This window comes from Pestalotiopsis fici (assembly GCF_000516985.1).
Source record: "Pestalotiopsis fici W106-1 unplaced genomic scaffold PFICI_Scf_4, whole genome shotgun sequence".
Taxonomy (NCBI): domain Eukaryota; kingdom Fungi; phylum Ascomycota; class Sordariomycetes; order Amphisphaeriales; family Sporocadaceae; genus Pestalotiopsis; species Pestalotiopsis fici.
The window spans coordinates 1295826-1320579 of record NW_006917094.1 but is presented as its reverse complement, the minus strand read 5'-3'; the positions used below and the strand labels follow the sequence as shown (position 1 = coordinate 1320579).

General features: G+C 50.1%; 8 protein-coding genes across 8 annotated transcripts; 3 read left to right on the top strand and 5 right to left on the bottom strand.

Annotated features, from left to right (window-relative positions):
* Positions 1–1105: 1105 nt before the first annotated feature.
* Positions 1106–1972, top strand: PFICI_06378 (uncharacterized protein; the record flags this gene model as incomplete). Its single annotated transcript, XM_007834959.1, has 2 exons — positions 1106–1678; positions 1748–1972. The coding sequence occupies 2 exons, from the start codon at positions 1106–1108 to the stop codon at positions 1970–1972; spliced, it is 798 nt and encodes a 265-aa protein (XP_007833150.1).
* A 563-nt stretch (positions 1973–2535) lies between these two features.
* PFICI_06377 (uncharacterized protein) lies at positions 2536–4322 on the bottom strand (the record flags this gene model as incomplete). Its single annotated transcript, XM_007834958.1, has 3 exons — positions 2536–3425; positions 3522–4113; positions 4170–4322. 3 exons carry the CDS (start codon positions 4320–4322, stop codon positions 2536–2538), a joined length of 1635 nt encoding a protein of 544 aa, XP_007833149.1.
* Positions 4323–5626: 1304 nt separating this feature from the next.
* Positions 5627–8153, bottom strand: PFICI_06376 (uncharacterized protein; the record flags this gene model as incomplete). Its single annotated transcript, XM_007834957.1, has 2 exons — positions 5627–7891; positions 7974–8153. The coding sequence occupies 2 exons, from the start codon at positions 8151–8153 to the stop codon at positions 5627–5629; spliced, it is 2445 nt and encodes an 814-aa protein (XP_007833148.1).
* A 2526-nt stretch (positions 8154–10679) lies between these two features.
* On the bottom strand, positions 10680–11131 carry PFICI_06375 (uncharacterized protein; the record flags this gene model as incomplete). Its single annotated transcript, XM_007834956.1, has 2 exons — positions 10680–10748; positions 10811–11131. 2 exons carry the CDS (start codon positions 11129–11131, stop codon positions 10680–10682), a joined length of 390 nt encoding a protein of 129 aa, XP_007833147.1.
* A 1161-nt stretch (positions 11132–12292) lies between these two features.
* PFICI_06374 (uncharacterized protein) lies at positions 12293–13410 on the top strand (the record flags this gene model as incomplete). The annotated part of the gene is made up of 2 exons (XM_007834955.1): positions 12293–12830; positions 12884–13410. 2 exons carry the CDS (start codon positions 12293–12295, stop codon positions 13408–13410), a joined length of 1065 nt encoding a protein of 354 aa, XP_007833146.1.
* A 662-nt stretch (positions 13411–14072) lies between these two features.
* Positions 14073–17050, bottom strand: PFICI_06373 (uncharacterized protein; the record flags this gene model as incomplete). The annotated part of the gene is made up of 4 exons (XM_007834954.1): positions 14073–14665; positions 14731–15002; positions 15058–16888; positions 16939–17050. 4 exons carry the CDS (start codon positions 17048–17050, stop codon positions 14073–14075), a joined length of 2808 nt encoding a protein of 935 aa, XP_007833145.1.
* Positions 17051–18931: 1881 nt separating this feature from the next.
* Positions 18932–20816, bottom strand: PFICI_06372 (uncharacterized protein; the record flags this gene model as incomplete). The annotated part of the gene is made up of 3 exons (XM_007834953.1): positions 18932–19350; positions 19415–19668; positions 19738–20816. 3 exons carry the CDS (start codon positions 20814–20816, stop codon positions 18932–18934), a joined length of 1752 nt encoding a protein of 583 aa, XP_007833144.1.
* A 3108-nt stretch (positions 20817–23924) lies between these two features.
* PFICI_06371 (uncharacterized protein) lies at positions 23925–24725 on the top strand (the record flags this gene model as incomplete). The annotated part of the gene is made up of 1 exon (XM_007834952.1): positions 23925–24725. One exon carries the CDS (start codon positions 23925–23927, stop codon positions 24723–24725), a length of 801 nt encoding a protein of 266 aa, XP_007833143.1.
* Positions 24726–24754: the final 29 nt, after the last annotated feature.

Sequence of the window (24754 nt, the reverse complement as noted above, 5' to 3'; positions counted from 1 at the left end):
CTTCTCCAGCAGCGGACTCTTATTGGATACTGTCGTCCCAAGGACACACCCAGCCATATGCACCAACCAGCATCTTGACTACGTCTATGGTTCCTGCATTAGTCCGCAGCCAACCACCACGACCAAGTCACCAAACAGAAAGACTCTCCTTCCCTTACTCGCGACATAAGCATGTAATCGCAAGGTGGTGGCTTGACAAGGATCAAGCCGGTTGACTTGGGGTCCAGATTCATTGAGACCCAATCTCGGGGGATTGATTATTTTTAAAAAAGCCAAGAGATCTGGTAGAGAGGCGGACTTGCGGCGGCCGCCATGAGTTTGCATGCCGTAAGGCTTCCCTCCCGTTCCTGGAGGATTACTGGACTGACGTGATTCCAGAAACCAATCAAGGCACCGACCTATAGAGTACATGGCTCACAATCCTCGGGATTTCCCAAATCACTCTGCCAGGAACAACATTCTTTTATGCCCTTTCTCCAAGATCCAACAGAGGCAAGACAAGGAATGGAACCCCAAGGAATAAGAAGAAGAGTCTAGACTTCTGTGCCCTTTCATCATGGCCGAAGATCTTTACTGTTTTCTTTTTCTTTTCTTTTCCTACCTGACCTAAACATCACGTCGAACCGCTGCTGATTCACCTTGATTGATACACCACTAGATTCAGGGTCTCTCAAGATCTTGGGATACAGCCTGTTGATTGTGATAGGGCCATTCCGTCATGGTGGTAAAAATTGGCTGCCAAGTCATATGCGTGAGAAGAGAGATGCCTTCACACAAGACCTTTTTGTTGCGTCTGGGCACCTTACCCCAAACACTCATCCGCAGCCATGAAGGATCTTGTCATACATCAAGGTACAGACGACACCGTCTACATAAGCAAGTATATAATATCTTTGTCGGTCCCCACATGTCTATCGTGAAAGCTGAGTTGTCTGTACTGCCAACTTACTCTTCGATTCTTCCACTTGTATACTTATTATCTGCTTTTCTTGTGCTGACCCCTTCCACTTATACACTTCTCTTATGTTAATCCCTTCTACTCTTAGCCCAAGACTCTTCATTTATACTTGATTATACAAAAGGAGACAACAAACGTTTTCTCAAAATGACTCGTCTGACAAGAATAACCGCGGTCCTTTTCTCGCTGGCCACGAGCGTCTTGTCAGCCACTCTCCCCGTCGTGACCGGAACCGCCAGCACCACAAACCTGCCCGGCGTAGCCCTGATCCAACAAGCCAAGCGGGCGGCCGTGACTGATCGGCCATCACCACCCCTGGCGGCGCGGTCCATGAAGGCGCCGCCCGAGTTCCTGACCCTCCACCTCGTCAACTCGCACACGGCCGCCGTGTCGACGGCGCACGTGCACGACGTCGACAGCCCCCCCGCCGCCTCGGGCAACGTGGGCGCCGGGACCCTGGCCCGGGGCGCGTCGGCCAGTTTCGCCGTGCCCACGGGCTACGTGGGCAACATGGCCCTGAGCGAGGCCGAGTACCCCATCACCGCCGACGACACCCTGATTGAGATCAACTTTTCCATAGCCAAGGACTACGGCAACATTGCCGTTGCGGATGTCGACGTGAGCTACGTCAATGGCTACTCGGTGCCCATTACTTGTTCTTGTGGAGGATCGGTGGTGACTGGTTGCAATAAAGATTTACTCAAGCTGAATACTTGCGCAGTACGTATACCTAGATACATTGTCACCTCCAATTATGTATAGAGCATCATGCTGACACTGTTGATATAGGACCTCTCTCCAGAAAATGCCTGCGTCAACCCGCTCCGTGCCCTAATACCCGCGACCGCGGCTTCTCCCTTCTTCGCGCCTTGCCAGGGTGCCGCGTGGACCTTTGTAAACGACGGCGACGCTGATGCTTGGGGGTCCTGTCAGAGTGGCCAAATATCATGCTGTATTGGCACGGCGTGCCCTGCGAATCCGGATCAGCGAAAAAGATCATGCCGCAAGAATTGAGGAGGGCGGGCACCTTTTTCATCTTCTGGCCGATGCTGGATCACCGGCCTCAATCTAGCCAAAGGCTTCTCAAAATCTTTTTTTCTTTTTTTGGGCTTGACATTATCGACCCTCCAAGACGTTCAACTGTCTACTTCCATGTATATATTTTGTCAAGAAGCGTTGATTTGATTTCAAATGAGAACCAGACAACTTGAGAAGATTCTTATCTATTGGCTCATTATATTTGTCAGATGTGTGAGATAAGATGAGAGAGATACTTTCTAATAAAGTCCTGTTTTGAACTCAGGTAGCAACGATTGTTAATGCCTGCCCACTTCCTTGCACTTTTGATCTGGCTTACAGGCTGGAAGACAGACAATCTTGCCATGTATGGGTCTCGTGTCTTGTTTATGTGTATCGTATACTCTAGGCTATGGAATTGTTGAGTTCCATTCTGTCTTTCTGCAGTTCTCATGCGCCAGTGCAGAATACAAAGATCTCTATCTATAAAGTATCTTTTCAACCAAGTGGAGATGTCAGAACACCCTCATTTGTGGCGTCTCTTGTGAGTCCAACAGCGATCATGCCTCTTCCTTGTTCTTGAAGCCATAGGTTGCCTTTATCCTATGCCCAACCGACTCGCCTGACCAGTACGCCCCCGTCGCCGTGCCCAGCGCAACGTACGGAGCCGTGTGCTCTCCGGCGAACCACAAACCCCGCTCTGGAAGGCCCTGCCGCATAGTCGCAATGTCCTTGTCGCCCTGCTCCAGACCAACCTGGAAGTTACAGTAGCTGCCGCAGCCCGCGAGCTCGTCGTGCACCCAGTTGGTGGCAAAGAAGCAGAGGGGTTGGCAGTCGGGGGACGATGCGTCGTAATGAGGAAGGCGGGAATAATAGGGCCTAAAGAAGTCGTCGAGGAACGTGTTTTGCTTTTCTTTTGATCCCAGTTTTGCGACTTGCTCGGTAATGTACCGGGATTGGTCGCCATAAGTGTAGAACAGCAAGGTCGGATGGCCGGTGCCTTCCGGCAGGGAACCTAGCTCGACGACCTCCTGGTTCCATTTCTCTGGGTTGGTGTCGCTGGGATACTTTGGGGATAGCCACTGGCAGAATCCCGTCACGACCCGGCCGCGCGAGTCCGGCTTGAGCCAGTACGCTTGGGGAAAGCTGATGTAGACTTTCTCGAGGCAACCGTAGCCTATGCTGTTGATGGACTGGGTCATCTCCTTGGGTAGAGCTGGACTGAACGCCTGAGGATGCTTTTTGAGCCAGCCAAGAGGGGCTGTGAACACGACTTCGTCGAATTGCAAGGTCTCGCCTCCGGTAGTTGTCAAGGTCAATTTGCTGCCCTTGTCATCAGTGGTTTTTACCTTGGAGACCACTGTCGAGTACATGATTTTTGCATTGTCCAAAGCCGGCTGGGCAATGATTTGCAGAATCTTCTGGTAAGTACCCGCGCAGAACAGGTTCTCTGTCAAGTATCAGTATGAACTCCTGATTTGCAACACCACTTTCGAAGGGAATTTTCTATTGCATAACCTCCAAATTGGGACGAAAAGTCACGTACCTCCCTCAATGCATTCCTCGAGCCAGAAGAATTTCAAACTTTGAGTGTAGACGGGGCTGCCAACGAATGCTCCCCACATCTCAGCCATTTGCAGGATAAAATTGCGTTTTCTCTCAAAGTCGGGCTTCGTATCCGGTATCCGCTTCTTTACCTGCTCGCAAAAGAAGTCCCAGAGACTCGCTTCAACGCTGATGTTGGGCGAGTTCTTGCTGCTATAGGCAAAGGCGTCTTGGACGATATCCCACATCATGGTTGAGTAAATATCACTATCGCTCTGTGCGAGGAGTCCGCCATCCTCGTCGTAAATGTACGTGTTCTCGTCCCACCGACTAAGCGGGATCTGAGCCGAGGCGGCAATGTCCAGGATTGGGTTGTCCTCGGTGCCGTGGATCCAGTTGGGGCCGCAGTCGACGACGTGATCGCTGCCCGGCAGCTTAATCTGGTGAACGCGGCCACCGATGCGGTCGCGGCCTTCAATCAGGGTCACTTCGAACTCGTCCCGCTCCAGCAGAATACCGGCGCATCTCAGACCGGCCAAACCCGCGCCGACAATGGCAATCCGAGGTTTGTGCTCGCGTGCTTTGGTTCGGCGCTGCCATACATTAGATTTCTGTCTGAGCTCGAGGTTGATTGCGGAGACGAATTTACCTTGCCAAGCCTCGACACTAAGTCGTTGGCCTCTGTCAGCTGCCCCGGATCCCCCATAATGGCGCTGAAGAACCGGGAGGCCTTGAGGTCTTGCGATATGCGCGATGTGTTTTTGCCGAAGCCACTGCCAAAAGACATGGAGTAAGTATCCATGTTGAATATCGAATGATAAATGTGGTCATGAAGTTAAAGGATATCGTTGATGAAAATATTCCGTGTTGAGAGGAGGCTCTTCTGGCTCAAGGGTCTTTTATGTTCTGGACACCCAGAGCAGCAATGTGAAGCCAAAGTACAAGTTGAAGTCTGAATCAGAACGTAAACGTAGTGAGGTGCCAGGCTGGCGATGACTAATATCGAAGAGTATGCATCGCCATTACTGGAAAGGGTGACGTGGAGTATATGTAGATCACACCTTCTACACACTCGCTGGCCTGAATCGAAAGAGACGGTGGGCCAGTTCTCGCATGCGACTTGAGCCAGACCAATAGATCACGAATTTCAAAAGGTCGAAATTACTTTTCGACAACTGCCAATATCCAATGTAGATTCTCTTATCAGTGCTGCTCAACATCCAAGATGTAAGCAGCATCCCCTAATAAGCCGCCTAGAGCTCATCTCGCCTAACGCGGGCCCTCGAGTGCCAAGTGCCTGGAGTAAGGAAACCACCCTCCAAAACCGCCCATGAGATGCATTGGGGAGTTGTCATTGGGCCAAATTGTCTCTGTCAGAGGAAGCGCATCCGGCTTTAGTCGGCTGATGTTGAATGCTACCAAGCATGGAAACCGAGCAGGGCGTTGAAAGCAGAGCGGGGAAAGATAAAATCACAGAGCGGCAGGATTCGAAATATATAGACCATGTATGAACAGACAACTTACCGTATCAGTGACCTTGATGAAACGAATAGTAGCGAGGTCGTTTGAACTGCTGAGATCATCACTTTGCGGTGGCGTCTTAAAGATTTATGCCACGTGGGTTGTAGAAAACCGGCCGCGTGCAAAATGCGAAAACGGCAGTGGACGGAACGGTGTGGTGTATCCACTAGCAGGCCGAAGTTGAGCAAGCACAAGACGACGCTACTGACAAGTACAGTGTTTGCGCCCAACTAGAAGTTATACAAACCAGACCCGTACAAACTTGCACTACATGGATACTCAATCACTATTACAAGTCACACACACATACATACATGGCCATATACAGGAACGGCCACGACAGCTTCAGGTGGGTATTCAAGACAAGTTGCATTCGTTACCCAGTTGCAAGTATCTAAAAAAAAAAATTGTCATCTATATACACTACTAAGGACAATCATCCCTGATTCTCATTTCACTGAAAAGAAAGCTCAAATCCAGAACGCCTCATTCATAACCTCATCATGAATCATGCTGTGGCATTTCCGCATTCCCGTCTATTCCCTGTTCCAGAAGTCTTCGAATCATGTCATCAAATTGCTTTCATCACCTTGCTGGGCTGGGGACGCCCTCCACATGGCCCTGAATTAAACTCTCCAGCTCCCAAGGGCTGAGCGTGCTTCTTCTCCTGGAGATGGCCTTGCTCGGTCTCCTGTCACGCTTGCGTTTTTCCGATCTTGGCGATCGGCTTTGAATATTCGTGTCCGGCTTTGCGAGTTCATCTTCCTCAGGCTCCACTAGTCGTACTGCTGCAGGATGAGGAACATCTCTCTTTACCGGGTCTGTGCTTGTCTCGTCCAATACAGGTAGCTCTTGAACAGTGCTTGTGCTCTCTGGCTTGCGATTTGTTCGCGCAGCCTTCAGCTTCGCCCGTACTCGAGCTGCATCTGCCTGGCGCTCCGACGCCTCGAGCTTGGCAGATATCGATGCCATAGTGATGGGGCTTGGCTGAACAGGTGGGTTGTCAACCCGTGGAAGCCGGGCTGAGCTTGATGGCCGATCATGAGAAACACTCGTTACAGAGTCTGCCCCTGAGTTTGCTCCTGTTGACTTTGAAGCTGGCTTCCCAGTGACGGAAGCTTGTTTCTTGGTTGCGTCGGGTGCCGATGCCGTCCGCTTCGCAGCCTTTCTAGGTCTGGTGGACGATGTTGGCTTGGGAGGTTCGACGTGTGACACTGTCGTCTCAGTGATTTGTTTCTTGCTAGACGCTCGTGTCGGCTGCTGCGACCGAGGAATGTCCCGCGCTGAAAGTGACTTTTGCTCTGCACCGAATTCTGGTGCCTTGGGCGCCGGGCCCGAGAATAGCTTACGGGAAGGATTCGACCGGATCGGGGATTCATATGACTCTCCAAATAAGGTGCTTTCATGCATTTCTGTAGTTGAAGGCTTGAGCAGCTCTTGCGAGTCTGCAACTGATCTCAAGCTTCTGCTGGATTTCTGAGGCCGGGGGCCGTGAGGTGGGGGCGCTGGTGGTTGGCTTGTAGTGGTTGCCATCGCAAATGATGTTTCCTCGGCGACAGTGGTTGCATCGCCTGGCCGGCTTCGACGCGAGCCCCTTTTGCTGTTCTGAGAGCCCCTGTTGGCTGATGAGTAGGAGTCTTTGAGAGGGCTCAAGTGAGGTGGTATGGGCAACGGAGGCGAGCTTGTGGTGGTACTGTTTGTTGACTCTTGTAGAACCTCGACGTTAGGTTCTTCGACCTCGAGCTCATCCATATCAACATCGTCCTGGAATATACTAGATTCCGAGTCGTCGTCTGGCTCTTGTTCATGACTTGGCGCAGGCACAAGATGCAACGACTCTGCGGGGCTTCGGTACTCGACCGAGTTGAAATGGGAACCATCTTCTTCGTCTTCTTCTTGTACGCAAGACAACTCCTGATAATGCTTGTCCGTATCTGGGCCAGAGTTTCTGCTTTCTGTGATGCGCACCGGGCTGAGCCTCATGCCCATTTGCAACTCTTCCATGTCGACAGGCTTGCCGCTGGAGACCATGCGCCTACGCCAGCCATCCATCAGGTTAACGGCATCCTTCCAGCGGGCCTCCATGCGCTCCCAACCTTCGCGAAGCCGGGCAATCTCTGTTTCACGAATCTCCACCTCTTCGATAGGAACAAATGAAGGGTTGGTGAGTATAGTCCTAAGATGCTCGAGGATCCCTTCAAGCTCAGATGCCAACTCCTCAGCATTTCGATGTCCCTGAGGCGCATTATAGCAACCGCGATCATCGATATTCATGTGGTCATTGTCGGCTTGCTGAAGGCCACTCATGTCGCGCAGACTTTCGACAGTTCGGTGCACCAGGTTCAGGAGGGTGGAATTCTCCTCGCTGAGACTCTTTGCCAACTCGGTCAAGAATTCATTCGTCTCCATGCGCAAGCTGTAGTGCTCATCGTCGGTGCTGCTGCGGCCCATGCCCCCTCCATCAATCTCGGCTCCGACCTCACCAACGACCGTGATGCTAACGACATCACGGCTCTTGCTACCTCCTCTCACCCTTCCGGCGTCAATAACTGCCTTTTTGAGGCTCTCGATTTGCCTGTCTCGCTTGCGGACCTCGTTGGCGCAGGCGGCACGACCTTGAGCTACCAGTGACTTTGTCTTTGCAATCTCGTCCTTGAGCTTGTGGACAGTCGACTCTGTAGATCTGACCTGGAGTCGTAGTGTGCGCTCCACCGCGTCGGCGCCGTCGAGCCTGCGCTGGGTCTCTGTGAGTTTCTCGGACAATCTTGTCGTTTCTGTTGTGTGGCGTTGGTTATCGGCACGTAGTGATAGCAGTGTATTGCTAAGTGATTCTCGGTGGACTGCGTCGCGCTGGACAAGGCCAAAGATGGAGTCAGCATCGGTTCATCATTGTTTCTGTCTCATGTATAATAGGGTATATAGGCAAACTCACGTCACGTCGCAAAATCAAGTCGTTTACCACACCCATAATCTTCCCCATGGTCCCCTGCAGACCCTCGCCGCCCTCGGGGTCGGCAAAGTCAATGCTCTGGCCATCGCGTAGAAGGCCGCGGGATAATAGCTGGTTGTTGATGTACAGCGAGGCTGTTCGGAGGTTATCCGAGTCAATCATGGCCAAGATAAGCGCACGCGCGTAGCTGTTGGCATCCAAGGCAGAGATGGTTTAAGAGACCGTCTCTCGTCGGTCGCAAAAGGAATGGCGGTCAAGTCTAGAAGAATAAAAAGCAAGCATCGGGAGATTCCTTCTATTCCATATACGGGGCGGCGACATGCGGCTGGGAGACGCAAGCCGGAAAGAAAACCGTTGGTTCCTGGCCACGCAAAATGCAAGAAGGCATGTAAAATGTATCCAGAAATATTGGATCCCTGAGTCAAGAGAAAAAAGGCAGTATCCCGGGAGCAAGGGAACAACCTTACGTAGAAGGTCGAGAAATTGGAGCGATTTGGACAGACAGGGCTGCAGGCAATCAAAACCGAGTCCGGGTTTTGCTTGTCGCGTCGGAGGCGTTCGCAATGTGAGAAAAAGGTCCCCTGGAAAGCAAAAGTGGCAGCATCAGTGGGATGTTTTGGTGTGGTTGCCATGGGGGGTCTCAGTAAACAAACCTTGTATGGTGACAGGGTTATATTGGCCAAGCTTGCACTGGCTTGGCAAGCTTTACCCTTTAGGGGCCCTGGGTACCTGTTAGGCGTGGGGAATTTGCGTCGTTGGCAAGTCACCCAACCACCTCTCCATAGTGCTTGTGGACTCTTCCATTTTTTCTTCGCTCGCTTGGCTTCATGGGAAGTTGGGAAGTGCCTCGTTCATTTGAAAAGAGTCACCATCTCACGTGGCAACAGAACTACGGGTTGGCTTTGAGCTGTCCGCCTCAAATTGGTTGGGCATTGACGACCCTCAAGAACCTCTCTCCACCAACCAGGTCAATCCATCCCAACTTTTCCGATACTTGTTAAGTTGCCGTGGCATCAATCGATTTAATTGTTCCTCCCGGCCGCTAACTAAGTGCAGTCGGGTGGGTTGATCTTATTAGCAGCGTACCAATGCGCCGATGAGCCAAACACAGACTGTCCCAACTCTCAGGGACTTCCGGGGGGGAGGCTCACGGACGTCACCCGCGGACGCAGCCGCTTCTGCATTGTGCGACTCACTTTGAGCACTTGGACCCTGGCGAAGGGGCAAGGGAAACGCAAATTTAGATCAGCATGAGAAAAGAAACATTGCGAGACTCGAAGAGAAAGTGCGTGCGCGTCCAGCCAGATGCATGATTCAGTTCTCTGCTTCAAATCCCCAGATCCTGACGTAGGACAGCCCACTTTTTCTGTCCTCCCAGCCCAGATGCTTACAAGTTACTCCTACGCCATTGTAAGTCGATTTACCAAGGTAGGTAGATTCTGGTGATGCTGGGAGATAACTCAGGTGAGCCATACACCATCACCATCACAGCCACCGTACCTCATCACGATTACCTTTGATACACATCCCGTCCATCGGATGTCGTCTTTCATATTCTCATGTACGACTCATGATTCACCTCCTGCCATCCAAGTACGTAGACAATGGCTATCTGCCGTGCCGAGCAGAATACCCAGCCTTGCCAAGAATCAAGAAAGTCCTCCACTCAGCCTTCCTCCCATTGTTCCGATGAGGATCCAATGATCGCCAGGTCCGAGTAGCCATACACTTTCATGGGGGCACGGGAAGGGAAAGTTCAGTAGACTCAATCGTCTGCATGAGATAAGACCCCGAGTAGCTTTTGGAATCCCCTCCCTCAACCTTCGCCGACAGCCGCGAAACTCGGACTTCGGATATCCTCCTCTAAATCATGATAATTTGAAAGACTCGAGTCGTCCACATCTGAGTTCTTGAAACTGCACGTGGTCCATGATCTCGATCACGTACATACCCGCCATTTCTCACGTACAGCTCTGCGGTAGACGTGAGATCGAAATATAGCGCTATGGCAATGTTCAGCGGCCAGACTCAGCTACACGCGCTAGCAAGCAACACGATGCTCCCAGCCCAGCGGTGACGCTTGGACGATCAGTCTGTCTGGATATGTCATGTCTCTCAGACTTGTCCGCATCTTCCGAAACGAGCACAGGTATCTGTATACGAAGGCTTGGACAGAATATCCCCGCCAAGGTGCTGATTGCCTCCAAGTTCGACAACAATACTCTGGCAGGAAGATCATCATTACACTCCACCCTGATCTGACCAACAAACCACTCTGAGCCCAATAATGATACCTATCATAAATCACATTACTTCCTCGTGACACATTAGTTCAGTTGACGATCGATGGATTTGATCTCATTCTTATGGACTTGGAATCATACTGTACTGACACAGTAATAGCTATACTACACAGGAGCGCGATCCGACTTCCCATGATGTCGTCCAATCACAAGTCCAAACGGGTGCGATATGAAATCCCAGATAGCCCTCAGTATTGGCTTGGGCTCGCTAGGTTTCAACATACCTTGTTGTGTTTGCAGATACATTTTGCTCAAGGTGTCCACAGCCTCTTGTGTCAAGTCCCCAACATATGCAACCTCCAAATGTTGATGGTGTATCGTGTATGGGCGCTCGCAGTTGATGTATATGTCGTCATGGATTCTTCGGCCTCCTGATACTTCTATTTCAATCGTGTGTGTTGGACATGGCTGCTGCTTCAACGCCTTTACGCCTTTGCTCCGCAGTCGGAGCCGGCTGCGTAAGAAATCTGTATCTCGAAATGTAATGTCTCGATACCGGCAAAGAGGCAGACAAACCAGGTCCCTAGCTCGGCCCACCACTACCATACAACGGTTGGCAATAGTCTTGTCTTCATGCTGGCCGGAAATCTCGAAAACCTTTCCGTATCCATACCATCGACCGGTTGCCCTCCGCTGGAACTCGTAATCCGGCAGGGAATCCAGGGTGACTTGTGTCTCCTCCGGGTAATGTTCTGGACCGAATGAAGTTACACTACGACTGCGGCCTCGAGAATGTCTCCTCAGGTCGACGGGTAAGTGTAAGCTCGTCCTGTTATCGGCAAATCCCGTGTCGATAAGCGATTCTGGCGGCGAGGCATACGTATCGGCGGGTGACATTGTATTAGAAATACCGAGTCCGAAAGACGCTGTCCCAAAAGTTTCTTCCGACGTTCGAGTGCGTTGGCCATGTGGTACTGCTTCATTTGGAGGTTTTACTGCATATTCTTTTAGTGGTTGAAAACGGCCTTGAAGACGCCGGAATTGCAATATCGACAATATGGAAATATGCCTACCGATATTTCTGTTCACCGTTCTTACGTCTCCATCACCACCTGCGACATTTCTGTTATAGAAATGGCCACCACCTACGGCCTGATGGCTGTCACCAAAATACAAGTTGAAATGTGAGTTACCAGGGGCGGCACGTTGCCCGTTCATATTGATGATTCGGTACAGTCAGAAAAATGCCCAATGTTGTAGAGATTGCAATATGCTGGATATGATACCCACGCTGCTCATGTTTGGTAGGGTAATAACAGGCCAGAGTCCTGGAGTCACGGGGGCAACTCTGCCTTGATATGCACTATTTCTTACATCTTGCTTCCTGGGCTCTGAAGTCAGCCTCATCGCATATATCCCTGCCTCAGGGGTTTTCACCGAGTATGGTATTTGCTGACAGGCCTTCATTAGGGAGGTTCGGCTGCAGGTGGGCTGTGTTTGCCCCTCACTTGAGGACCTCGCATAAAAACAATTCTTTTCCCTTTCCCCTTTCCTAATTTCTTTTTTTTCCCTCTCTCTCTATCTCTCTCGAATGCGAATGGAATCAGTGTTTGCGAACATTGACTCTGACTCATACACAACTCTATATAATTGTCAATCGTTCAGATCCTCCCAGGTGCGGTCCGGCTCTGAGCTATACTTTGCGATCACCATAATTACTGACTCACACCCAAGTGAAGGATATCCTGATTCCCTTTACCCTGTGTCGCAGCTGGTTTCTCGCTTCTGCTTTATGGGCCTCACCGAACCTTTGGCATGATCTCATTGGACATCCCACGAACTTGGTGGACGACCCAACGACCTATGAGGTGGCACTGCATACGCTAATCATCAAAGATGCAATGGAAAACTTGGTCTCTCCTACGAAACTTTAGCGCCCAAGGCTGCTGCTGCCGCCTTGATGGCAATTCTTGAACAAGGCCGCGCCCTAGAAATGTCATCAAGATCGTAAATGCAAAAGAAGCACAGGATCATTACAACAACGCCATAAGCACGAATATGGCGGAGGCGGCTGGCTTGGCCGTAGGAACCATTGCTTTGGCAAGCTTGTTCCAGACCTGCCTCGACTTCCTCGAGTATATCGAAGACGCGCGCAATACCAAGGGCGACCAAGATCGCGGAGAGACAAAACTCGGACTGCTCAAGATCAGGCTGAGGCAATGGGGGGATGACCTTCAAGTTTCGCACCCTGGTCACGAAGATGGAGGGTTGCGAAAGCATTGGCCAGAAGAAGGAGGGACAATAAGCAAGAGTCTTATTGGGATTGCCGCGATTTTGGATGAGGCAGCCAACTTGAACCGCAAATATGAGTCATATAATATGAAGGAATCCCCATCGTCATCACCGGACCTCGAACTTGATAAAGGATCTGGCGAAACACAGGTACTGCGCCGCAAATACTGCAAGTATTTGATCATCTTCAAACAACGAGCATCTTGGGCCTTGAAAGACAAGAAGAAACTCCACAGCCTTTTGACAGAGCTTGATTTCTTCATCACCAACTTGGAAAAAGTTACCGTCAAACTATTGCAGACGGGTGAGTATATCTCCATGCGACATCTCCCCGCTCAACTAACGCTTGATGCATAGGTAGTTTTGAATATTACCAAAGTCCGACATATGAAAGCGATTCCGACATGAGTCGCCAAAACAGCCATCACACTTCTTATCCACCCTCCATGACCCGTGATTACGGCTCCGACATGAGCAGTCGCAGTAGCAAGTCCAGTGCGCACCACAACACCCCGTCGCAATGGCCTTCTTCAGACCAGCAGCGTGGTAACTTTCAGGCTCTTGTCCAACATGGCCAGGCATCGGGGCAGTCACGTATGACTAGTTCTCAAGCTCTGGTGCGTCTACCCGGATCTACTTCTTCAGGCCACCGGAACAGTCAAGGTGCGCCCAGCCACAACCGCACCTACCAAAGTGGCACGGACAAGGACGGCAACACCTACAATCATTGCGTCGCCGATATCGAGGCCAAACAGTTTAATGGGAATGTAGATTCGGATTCGCGCTCGGGGAGACACACATACAATGAGAACGAGGCAAAAGGAAAGGCCAAGCAAGTGAATGGAAATTCAAGCTATCAGTTCGCAATGGATTTTTTCAAATGACGGTCAAGGAGAAATGGTTGGACCCTAGCAAATGGCACAATGATGCAGGTTTTTCATACGATAGATAGCCTTTCAATGCAACAAAGTATACCGCCTTGTCGGACTCACAACGTAAAGCAAGTCAATCGTTCATGATGTAGATTTGCTGTTGGTTGCGCCGTCCTACAATTCCAGGTAGGTTTCGCACACGACGTGGATACACACTGGCACAAATGATTTCCAGACACAACATTCGTCGTGACGTAGCATTACAAAGCAATGCAATTCCCTGGGAAGTTTCCATGTGCAATGATGCGAGCTTCTTGGGGTGGACTTTTGGTGGTAGAGAGGATATACCATCTTACGAATCATCGTAGATCACTGTGCAAAAGATTTGAAATTTGATGAATTTACATAGCTTCCATCGCCCCCCAAATATGAAATGAGAAAAAAAAAAAAAAAAAAAAAAAGGACTCTGATCTCGAGTCCAACTGAAGTAGTGTTTGGTCTGGGCATTAACCCCTGAAAGGTACATGGTAACGGTACAGATATAACCAGAATCCTGAAAGTCTAAAAATATTTATGGTGCGCAAAGAAGCTTCAGATGGGATGCTCTGTTTGGACTCGGTCTTGACACGTAGCACGCTCTTCATCTTTGAGAACCCTTGAACATTGCGAATGACCTATCGCGGAGGCAGCGAGGATTGTGGTCCCTCACCAGGCAATGAATCATATCCAGAATCTGATACCAGCTTTGTGGCGCATGTACACTGCTGCAAAGCATCATTCCCCCCCAGACTGTCAAAAGCTGGGTTACCTTCATGCCAGCCTGGGTTACTCGACAGAAAGTCTGAGGCCGGCGATTCTATGCTTTGATCATCGAATGGGCCCCAAGGGAAAGGGTCAAAAACATTTCCGAGACCGATGGAATCTATGCCGAATATCGATGACTCCACCTGTTGCGACTGCTCATGAGCAGCTCTGATCGCACAATCTGAAGATTCGCTGACAGCATGCATGACAGGTGTTTCTGGTCCGTTTTGCAGCCCGTTCTGTGGATCGTCTGGTGTATGTGTTAAACGTGGCAGGTCATTGAGTGCTTGATTAACAGTCTCCTCGCAAATCGTTTGCAGGTCGCCATGGCTCAAATTGATCCCCTCAAGACGTTCCGCCAGAACCTCTGCGACGAGTTTTGGTAATACTTGGCGTAGGTACGCTTCACGTTTCTCTGAGCTTTCACCAAGCGGAAAGTCAAGGTAATCTTCAGGAACGTAGTCTGTTTATAAAATGTGTCAGCATTAACCAAATTTAAAGTGTCAAGAGTGCGCAATCGCCACGTACAAGGCAAGGGTATATCATCCTTGGCCACGCTGGGGAAAATGATCATGTATGCCTTTCGCCATTTATCACACTCTGCCATCTTGCTGAAAGTTTTTCGAGAAGACCTAAGTTTCCTCTCTTGAGACTCGTCCAAGCCGTCTATTCGCACCTCTGGAGAAACATCACATGGAGGATCACTTCGTTGATGACTGGTCAACGCGGCTTCGTCTTGGAATACCTCCCAGCAACGACTACAGTGCTTCGGTTTCATATGTCTCTTGAACAAATGGTCCCTGCATGAGAGGTTTTGATTAGCAGTGACTTGATAAGTATATCCTTGGTCCTTACTTGAGTCTATGCATATCAGGCCAGCCGGGTCCACAGCAATAGCGCTTGTGGCCATACCTCGATCTGTCATATTTGAAGAAAGGGCAGGCGAAAAGGGGTCGGTCTTCGTTCTTCTTTCCCTTAGAGGTGTTATCTGTTGTTTTCTCTTCATCACTTTCCTCGCCGGGATCGCGATCGAGCCTCCTTTTCTTCTCTGGCCGTTGGGATCGTCGTGGATCAGAGCCTGCCTGACTGTTTTCGTTTCTAGATGTGGACAATGTTGAAGTACAGGATGATATGAGACTAGAGGAGGGCGTATGTTCTCGGAAGCGTCCGTCACGGACTTGATACTGAGGATAAATAGACTCAGTAAGTCTTCGTATCTCATGTTGTAGTCTCCCTAAACGTTCAGAGGGCAATCCCAATGACAGGAAACTGCTCAAAGACGTTCTATCGTCTAAGCCACGAATTTTTGCTGAATTTTCAACTTGATCGGCCTTTGAGTGCTCTTCAGTCTTGCCATCGTGAGATATAGCGAGTTTATTGAGCCTGTCTGCAAGACTTTGCTGGCCTGGTCTGTTCAGAGAGTCATCAATGTTTAGCATGAATGTGCTAGACTCCCAAGGTTCTGCATTTGTGTCCGATGGTACAGATGAGGGCGACATGTTGAGCGGTCTCTGTGGAGCATCACCCAACTCTGCAGCAGTCGGATGTATGTCCTGTGTGGTGTCCGCGTAGGTGGAGTTTCTCCCCGATTTGTGGCCAAAGGTGAAGCTGCTTCCTGATTCCCAATTCCTCGGGGCAAATACTTCGGGCAGACGTGATGGCGCAGTTGTAATGTTGTGGGTAAAGACATCAGCAGGTGCTTCACATGATTTGCTAATTTGAGACTCGGATGCATGGATGAGCTTTGTAGAATCGGACTCTGATTTCCCGCCATCGAAGCGTCCAGCGTGAGAGTCCAAGGATGTGGGACCTTTGAGCGAGTCTGTTGGCAAGAGATTACCATCTCCTACGGTTGCGACGCCGCGGTCGGGCAGGGAAGCTGAGAACTCTTCGCTTGTGAACTGGGGCTTCGAGCTGGCAGAAGAGGCATCGCTATCATCGGCTGGAGTTGATAAATTTACTCGGAGCTGAAGACCTGGGGATCCCTCACTTGATGAGTCTGATTTCTCACAAGTGGAAGTTTGGAAAGTTTTGACATCACTGCTGTTATGCTCTTCCCAAGAAACTGGCATGATTGAGGTCTGGGGTTGGATCGATGCGGTGGCATGCTTGGAATCCAGAAATTCGGACTTCTCGTCTTCCTGTATCTTTAGGATGCTCTCGTGTTCACCATCCGGACTTTTTGTGACTGGCAAGTCGTGATTGCTCGGCTCTTGTGGATCACCTCTGCTCGTTGGAGCGTCTGACCATGAACCTCGAGGCATGCTGCCCATGCTGTCCTGTTCCTGTCGAGCCATCATGAGCCGCTTCTTGTTTTGCTGTTCCAGGAGCATCATTTGCATCTGATTATCTTGCAGAGCGTGATTGCTGCCGCCGCCCTGGCCGTTATTAGGTGCGCCAGGTCTTATACCGCCTGCTGGGAACTCGTTGGCGTCGTAAAGGCTGCTCATATCATCAGTAGGTGTCGGAGATTTGATTGAAGATCCCATTCGCCCAGGGCTCTCCTTATCAGTTCCGGTGTCATAGGGGACCTTTTTCATCTCTGCTTGCGTCGTTGTCAGATAATTATAATAGTTGGATCTAGATGCCCTATAGTCAGGATGTGGTTCAGCTTGAGAATAGCCTCTCGCGGTCTCCTGATGCACAGAAACACCATCGCGGGATACGACTGTCTTCTTGTAGTCTTCTGGGTATTGTTAGCGTCGTTATTTGGTAACTGCGTTGATTGTGCCTTACTCCTAGTTGGGGAGCGGTACTCTTGGTAGTAAACATCTTTTGAAGGTGCGGCACTCGAGTTAGTGCTGGATCCCGAACCGCCGTAGCCAGAATCACAGTATTGGTAATCCATGTCGTATCCAACGGAGCGCTCTGAAATTAGCGGACAGCCCAGGATCAAGATCTCGTGCCAAGGATCGATAGCACAGGTTGATAGAAGAACCAGAACGAGAATTGAAGCTCAATCGAGGACGAAGACCTGAGATGTACAAGAAAGCTTGAAAGAAAGGCCTTGCACATATGAATAGCGAGTGTGGAAGTCATTTTGCATCTGTTGCAAAATTTCAACCCTATCCCGAAAAGTGGGAGGGGCAGTCGCAGACCAAGTTCAGCGCAGCTGCGCCCAAACATATTGCGGTACATTACCCAACACACCACCGCAGTGAGATTTTGCACCAGCCACGCGTAACAAAACGATAGGCTGTAAGCGACCGAACGCTGTATGCTACACCGGGCTGAAATACATAGATTAGAACGAAGTCAATCTCTGACTTCTGCGTTGCTGCGCAGAACTCATTAACGGTCATAACACCAATCCATTTTCTCTGCGCAGCAACGCCGTAAAAGATCATGATAGCTGGTTCAATGCCAGAGGTAGTATATAGATTGGCTATTGCCGCGTAATCGAAGTGACGTTAGTATCACTATGATTGATGCGACCCAAAGGTATTCACCTGCCATAATCGAGCCTCTCAGCCAGGTGATCAAGTGTAAAGTTCGAACGAAGAACTTCGACATAACCCCGATATAATAAGGACATTTTTTGTTCGCACATGGGCAGCATGTGTACGAAGTCGTCCACCACCACCAAAATGTCAATTTCGTCCACGACGACGGATTGGAAAAGGTATGAGAACCTACCAAACCCCTGCAAAGAGGGTTGTCGTAATACTGACGCCTGTCACCGTGCCATAACAGTGTTGCACCAAAGCGATTGCTTTCACCAATGATGGAGACCTACATGGCGCTGAAGTCAGACAATTTCATAGACAGGCTTGCCTCGGGTGATGTAGGCTCCTCGGCGAATATCATAGAGCAGCAACGTGTCAAAGAGTCCTTACAAGCTTTTGACGCTGCGTGGACGAGGCCTGATACTCGGACTAATAAAAGAGAATAAGACTTCGCTCCTGGGTCGCTTATTGCCATCCATGTCACTACCCAATGACATCAGCTTTGGTACCTTTATATCATGATCAGACTTTTTAGGTCACTATCTATATTTCAAGTCATGAATAATATCATATTTTCGGATATAGATCGGTGCTTTGAGCACAAGAAGCTCATCAAATTCTATTGCGTCATTTTTGTGAACATCCAAGTGAACACCCGATGTACTAGAAAGTCTTCACAGGGAGCGTGGATAGACGTTGCGTATAATGACGGCCCACCCACCATACGCTGGGCCACTACGGAGCGAACCTGTCATCTATAGGTAGTATACCTATTCTAGCGGTATTCTAGACTAATAAACGAATCAGAACAATGTATCATGGAATGACTTTAGCGGCTATATCTGAATCATGCCTCTATAATGCAGGTGGCACACACATGCAGCAGAATATGCACGCCGTTCTTCATCGCCACTGAATACAACCTCCATCTTATTGTGAGTATATGCCTGAAAAATCAATGAGTGATTGTGCTGGCGAGGCCTACATGCCAGTCAGCGACGGTGACCGGAGAATAAGTCATCATATCGTTTCCGGAAACAATAATATATAAATGGAATTGAACATGAAAGTAATTGCCCGTATTGACATTTGACACGTCATAAAATCTTCCAAGCCTCGAGGTCCCAATGACTTCTCGAGTATCAATGTTTGGAGCTTATGGTCTTCAATTGAGCCATATATGGAGTCCGATGTAGCTTGTCAACACCCATCATTTGCCAGAAGCAGAACCCCGTCGCCGTGTGGTTCAGTTTCGGACCACTTGTACTCGAGCTTGTGGCTTTTCACGGCACTGCTTCCCCAACGGGCGAGTCCATGAATATCGGGGCTGGGGTTTGATAAAAGGACTCTGGCAGGTTGTCGAACCCGAAAGGATCAAGGTCGCGTGTAGGTCCTGGCGCTAAGAGCCCCCCGAAGGTCTCTTCCTGTTGTGTCGATGGTTGATGCGAATTTCCAGCTGCAACGCCCCGATTTGCGCAGTGTCGATGATATTCGGGACTTTGTGATTCGGCAAATTCATTTTGGTTCTGGAGCAAGTCTTCGAGACCTTTTCCAATAGCGTCCTTGACACATTCAACAATTTGGCCCGTGTGTACGTTCAAACCCAGCGCTTTCAGACTTTTCTCCAGATGGCCGACAACGCGTCCGGGTAGTTGTTGGGCAAAATGATCCATCACACTTTGGGTGTCATCTGGGCTGCTGTCTATTTTCCGAGCCTGGTCAGTATCAACCGTATGACAGCTGAGAATGAGCTATTTACCACATACAAGGTGAGGGTATCTCAGCCTCGGCGACGTCAGGGAACAGGATATGATATATTTTTTGCCATTTCTCTGGCTTGGTCAGTTTGCTTAGACCTTTCCGAGACCTGAGGAGTTTCTCTTGTTCCTCGTCGAAAACGTCCCAGGTCGGTTCGTTCGACTCCTTGCATGGCGGTTCTTCTTCCTGATGGGCGGACAAATCGGGAGACTTTCCAAATTTGGTCTGACAGCGGCGGCAACGCATGGCCCGTCTGTGGTGCCTGTACAGATGTTCTCTGATAAGAAAAGCTCCATTAGCAGTGCTTGATGAATATTGTTTCGTTTCTTACTTGAGTCGATCGATATCGGCCCAGCCGCGTCCATTGCAGCAGGTCTCTAGGCTGTGCCGTGTCTTGTCGTGCTTGAGATATGGACATGCAAAAACAAGCTTTGTCTCATCCTGCTTGTCTTTTGGTGTTCGACTCGGCGCTTGTTCTTCGTCATCGCTACCTTCTTCGTCAGACTGTTGGTTGAGCTTCCTCTTCTTGGGTGCTGCAGATTGCCTTGTACTGGAACCTGATTGGTTGGCTTCGCCGTTGGTCCTAGAAGAGTTGACATTACTGTGCGTCGGATTGCCGGAAGCAGCTGTATGCCCTCGAGTGACCTGGTTGTAAGACTGTGTTCTGGTCTGAAAAAGAGGTGTCGCATTGATGATCAATTGCTGAGTAGGGAGTTGCCTTCTCTGCGCAATTCCAATGTATATTCCTGTGGAATGTGTGTCAAAGAGAGCCTCTTTCAGATAGATCGATGACCCTGGCGACTGTGAGGTGCCTGAGCCATGGACTGCTGCAGCCCTGGTGTCTAGAGATGTCTCGTTCGTGATGTTGTCCGAGATCGTGAGCGTGTCGAGTCTTAAGCTAAGCTCTCCTTGTAAGTCTTTCTCGTTTGATGCAGTGCCACTGGTTTTCCTAGCAGTCCTAAGTTTCCCGGGTTTCTCATCTCTGCCAGCCGACTGTCTCCCGATTGATTGTAAAGGTGATGGATGATTACTGACTTTTGCACCTCCATCTGGACTATCAATGGATGAAGAGGCCGAAGCTTCCTTGATAGATCCCAAGCGCTCCTCAGAATCATGTTTGCGATTCCCGCGGGAATCTTGGTATCGATGATATGTTGTTTCTTGTGATCCTGGTGTATCATGCAAGCTTTGGCTCAGCGATTCCAGACAGTCGTGCCAGCAGCCTTCTTGTCGCTCGCCATCAAATGTGTTCTGGTCTTCATAAATGGGGTATAATGTTGGACTGGGAAGAGTTCTTGGTATTTGCGCCTGTAGCGGGTGATATCGGCCGAGTCCGTTTGGTAAAGGGTCCCTGTCTGGGCTGACACTTTTCCTCGACAAAGATTTCGAAAACATGCCAATGGGATCCATGTTGACTTGTTCCTTGTTGCTAGATATGGAGTTTTTGTGTGTCTGTGTGTCTGTGAGTCGTTTCACTCTGTCGTTTATAGCGACGATACCTATACCCAGGACAATGAGCGATTCAACTAGTTTGACATCATGAGGCCATGGTCTCTCAACTCAGGCATAGTTAGCATAGACCTGAGAACGAAGAAAATTATTGCTCACAGTAGAGATGAGAATGATGTTTGTTTAAATGATGCCGAGTGTGACAGTATTCTGAGACCAACAACGAGGTGCTTTATAATACCGGAGCCGCTGGTCCCAAATTATGGGTAAGTCATTCCGTATCTTATATTATCGTGTGACAGGCAATATTATTCTCTTAAGTATTACCATTTATTGCAAAAGGATATAACGGTAGGCGACATAGGAAATACGGCTCGTCGATATCGGGGGATTCGGGTATGTTTTCGGCGGATTTTAGGAGTATACATTAACAATTATAAGATAGCAAGGAGCATCAGCAGAGACGGGGCGATAATGGAATCAAGTGCTTGCAATAGGAACTGACGATCGAAGTTCTTCAGTTAACAAGGCAATGCTGGCAATTATGATGTATCATTTCTGCTCAAGTTTGGCGGCCAGCTCAGTAGGTAATGTAGCAGACAGCTCTCCACTAATGTATGTTTCCATCACTTTGACCGAGTCAAGTTTAAAGAGAAACAAGAAATGAGAGAAGATTCCAAGCTACAGGGAAATAGCAAAAGGGACAATGCCAAGCGAGCCGCAAGACCAACCCTGGTTCCAAGTACCAATACAAGCGCAGGCATGTCCTCGCTCAAATCGCTTTCGTGGCTCGGAGAGCACTTCCATTGGACCCCTGTACCGTCCAGAATCACACGTGGACTCTGGGGCTGCGGGTTCTAGAAGGACGCTTCTATACGGTGAGGTAGTTCTCAGCCCCGTGCAGCATGGACTGCGCAACACACTTTGCACCCCGATTTATGTGGGTTGGCGGGTGGACCTTTCTTCTTCTTCTTCTTCCTCTTCGTCGTCGTCTCTGCATAACGTCCTCGGTACATGACTATTGACCAGGGGGTCTGTGTAGGTGTCCGTGTGTTATCTGGGGCCCTTTTCAGATAGCGACGATCCTGAATCATAGTTCCCCAGTTAAATGGATCCTCTCAATCATCTCCAGTCCAGTGCCCCTCCAAGAATCCCATTATCACCGCGGGGTACTCAACGCGCCACCAGGTTTTGCGCGAGCTGCGGGCAACAAATTGCTAGGTTACAAGCGACGTGTTGTTGTTGTCGTTGAGGATGACGCCCGACTGAATCTCATGGCCGAGATCAAGGTCAGGATTCGAGGTTTTACATTGCTGCGTAAAACTCACTGACGGTCATTGCGCTGACCCATATGTTGCGCACCGTAGGTATTCATGATAGCTGGCTCAGGGCCAGGAGAATACGATATATATAGACTGTGGTCGTTGCCGCTGAATCAAGGTGAACTCAATGTCACGACAGTCTCGTCCCATCCTCTGGAGATTTTGCTTGCTATAATCAATCCTTTTAACAACGCCTTCACCCGTACCAACTCAACAGATTATTAGTGGAATAAAGCTGTTGTGATAAGCGCACCCCTTGCGGTGCCCGGGCAGCATGTGTACCGAGTCCAACACCACTAAACCTCCGCCGCCGCCGGCAAAGTCAGCGCTTAAAGAAATGTACGAGAACCTATCGACCCCCTGCTGGTTGTACCAAAAGTGCTGACCACTGCCGCTACGCCATAGTGGTGCAACAAAACGATTGCAGTCACCAATTATGGACTCCTACGTGGCACCCGTTTTAGATAACTTCATAGACAGACTGGCCTCGGGCGAACTTGGCTGCAAGGATATCGCCCAGCAGCAGCGTGTCAAGGAGTCGTTACGAGCTTTCGGCACTGCCTGGGAGGCATCTAACACCCAGGACAAAAGATCATGATCGGAAAAACGGCCAGCTTGTGAAGATGAGGCTCTGCTCTGGCGTGTCACTCGTTTATATACATGTGATTCCGACTCGTGACGTACTGTACAGGGTATCTGACTAGATACCTATGTACTTTACCCCTCTTCCCCTGGACGTTTTGGGCAGGGCTTGAGTATGGAGCCGCGCTGATGACCGTGGTATGCTGGAATACGATTTGTACGATTGGTCGAGATCCGTTTATAGATTGTACAATATGATGCTTTGGTCTATTTCCACTTGGGTCATTTGTTACACTTCAAACTCATGACAGAAACTGCCTTTTCAGGTGCAAATGGGCCGTGCAAGTACGCAAAGCTCGTGTCTTACTGCCCGTTAGCATGCAAGTGCATATCTGTACCTGACATAGAGCGTGTCACCCATTGCGCTGCCTATTTTGGCGGTCACCTCAGAGCCAATTGGCCGGCCAATACAACACAACAGTACATTAAGGTAGTAGTGTATCATTCGTGGGGGTCGAACGGGTGCCTGCATACCTGTGTTCACATTAGTCAACACGTCAAATTTCCCGTCTCTGGATAGATGTTGTATCCCACGTCAACATACTCACAAAGGTCACGAATCAGCTAAAGATTCTATGATTCAATTGCACTCACCGCCAATTCAGAGCTTGCTCTAGTGGGATTATACTTTGGTAGTGCGACAGCCGCCTAATCTTACCTATGTATCTATATTTAGAGACCTTGACTTATAACTTGCGCGGTAGATCCAAGTCATTGTCACGAGTATTATGAGCCATGTAGAACCAAACATTCCGTCAATTGCTACGGCCGGCAAATGATCCGCCGGAACGCCGAATGTTTTCATCGCCGTCCCAAAGTCACAAGTCATGGAGGCATAAGCTTACTTTGAACTATATCATATCCCTTTCATGGTCGCTTCTAGTTCTCCGGATGAGTCACGATGGCCGGCCGCAATGTTTAGCTTCAGATGACATACAGAAGAGGTCTACAAAAATGCAGCTATAGTCTACCGGTGGGAAGTTGGTCAATTGGCTTTTATACTCATTATTATTTTCTAGGATCGTTTACATCCAAGCTGCTGCAATTCACATACCGTCCGCTTTACCACGATTCAATTCGGAGATTTTCACTTTATTGTCAGAACATGTCGCAGAGTCATGGCAGCCAGCCTCACGTCGACGCCCTAAGAGGCACCCGGGTCCTCGTCATCGGAGGCACAGCAGGCATCGGCAAAGGCGTCGCATCGGCAGCGCTCGCCGGGGGAGCCAAGGTGTTTCTCTCGTCATCGGACCCGTCCAAAATCACCGCCGCGGTCGCCGATTTCCAGTCAATCTACCCCGGCGCTAGCGTGTCCGGCACGGCGGCCGACCTGTCCCGAACCGACACCGTCGAGGCCAATCTGGAAAAGGTCCTCCAGGCCGCCGTCGCAGAGCTGGGCGGCCCCCTCAATCACGTCGCCTACACGGCAGGGGACGCCTTTGACTTTGCACCCCTGTCCGAGGCCACGGCCGCCAACGCCTACTCGTCCTGGACGGTGCGCTACCTGGGCCCGCTGCTGCTGGGCAAGCTGGTGACGGTGCACCCGGGCGTCTACCTCGAGGCGGCCGCCCGCTCCTCCATCACCCTGACCTCTGGCATCCACGGAAGCAAGCCGTTCCCGGGCCTGTCCAAGAGCATTGCCTGGTGCGGCGCCGTCGAGACCTTGACGAGGGCCCTCGCCGTCGACCTGGCCCCGGTCCGGGTCAATAATGTCTCGCCCGGGGCCATTCGCACCCCCATGCTGGAGAAGCTCGGCCAAGAGGCCATGGCTGGCTTTGCTGAGAAGCAGCTCGTCAAGGATGTAGGCAAGGTCCAGGAGATAGCAGAGGCATATCTGCTCGGCATGCGTTGTGCCTTTGCGACGGGCCAACAGTTTGTCATTGACGGCGGCTACACTTATAAATGATCGCCAGTAAGTCTCAATGCAAACATGTG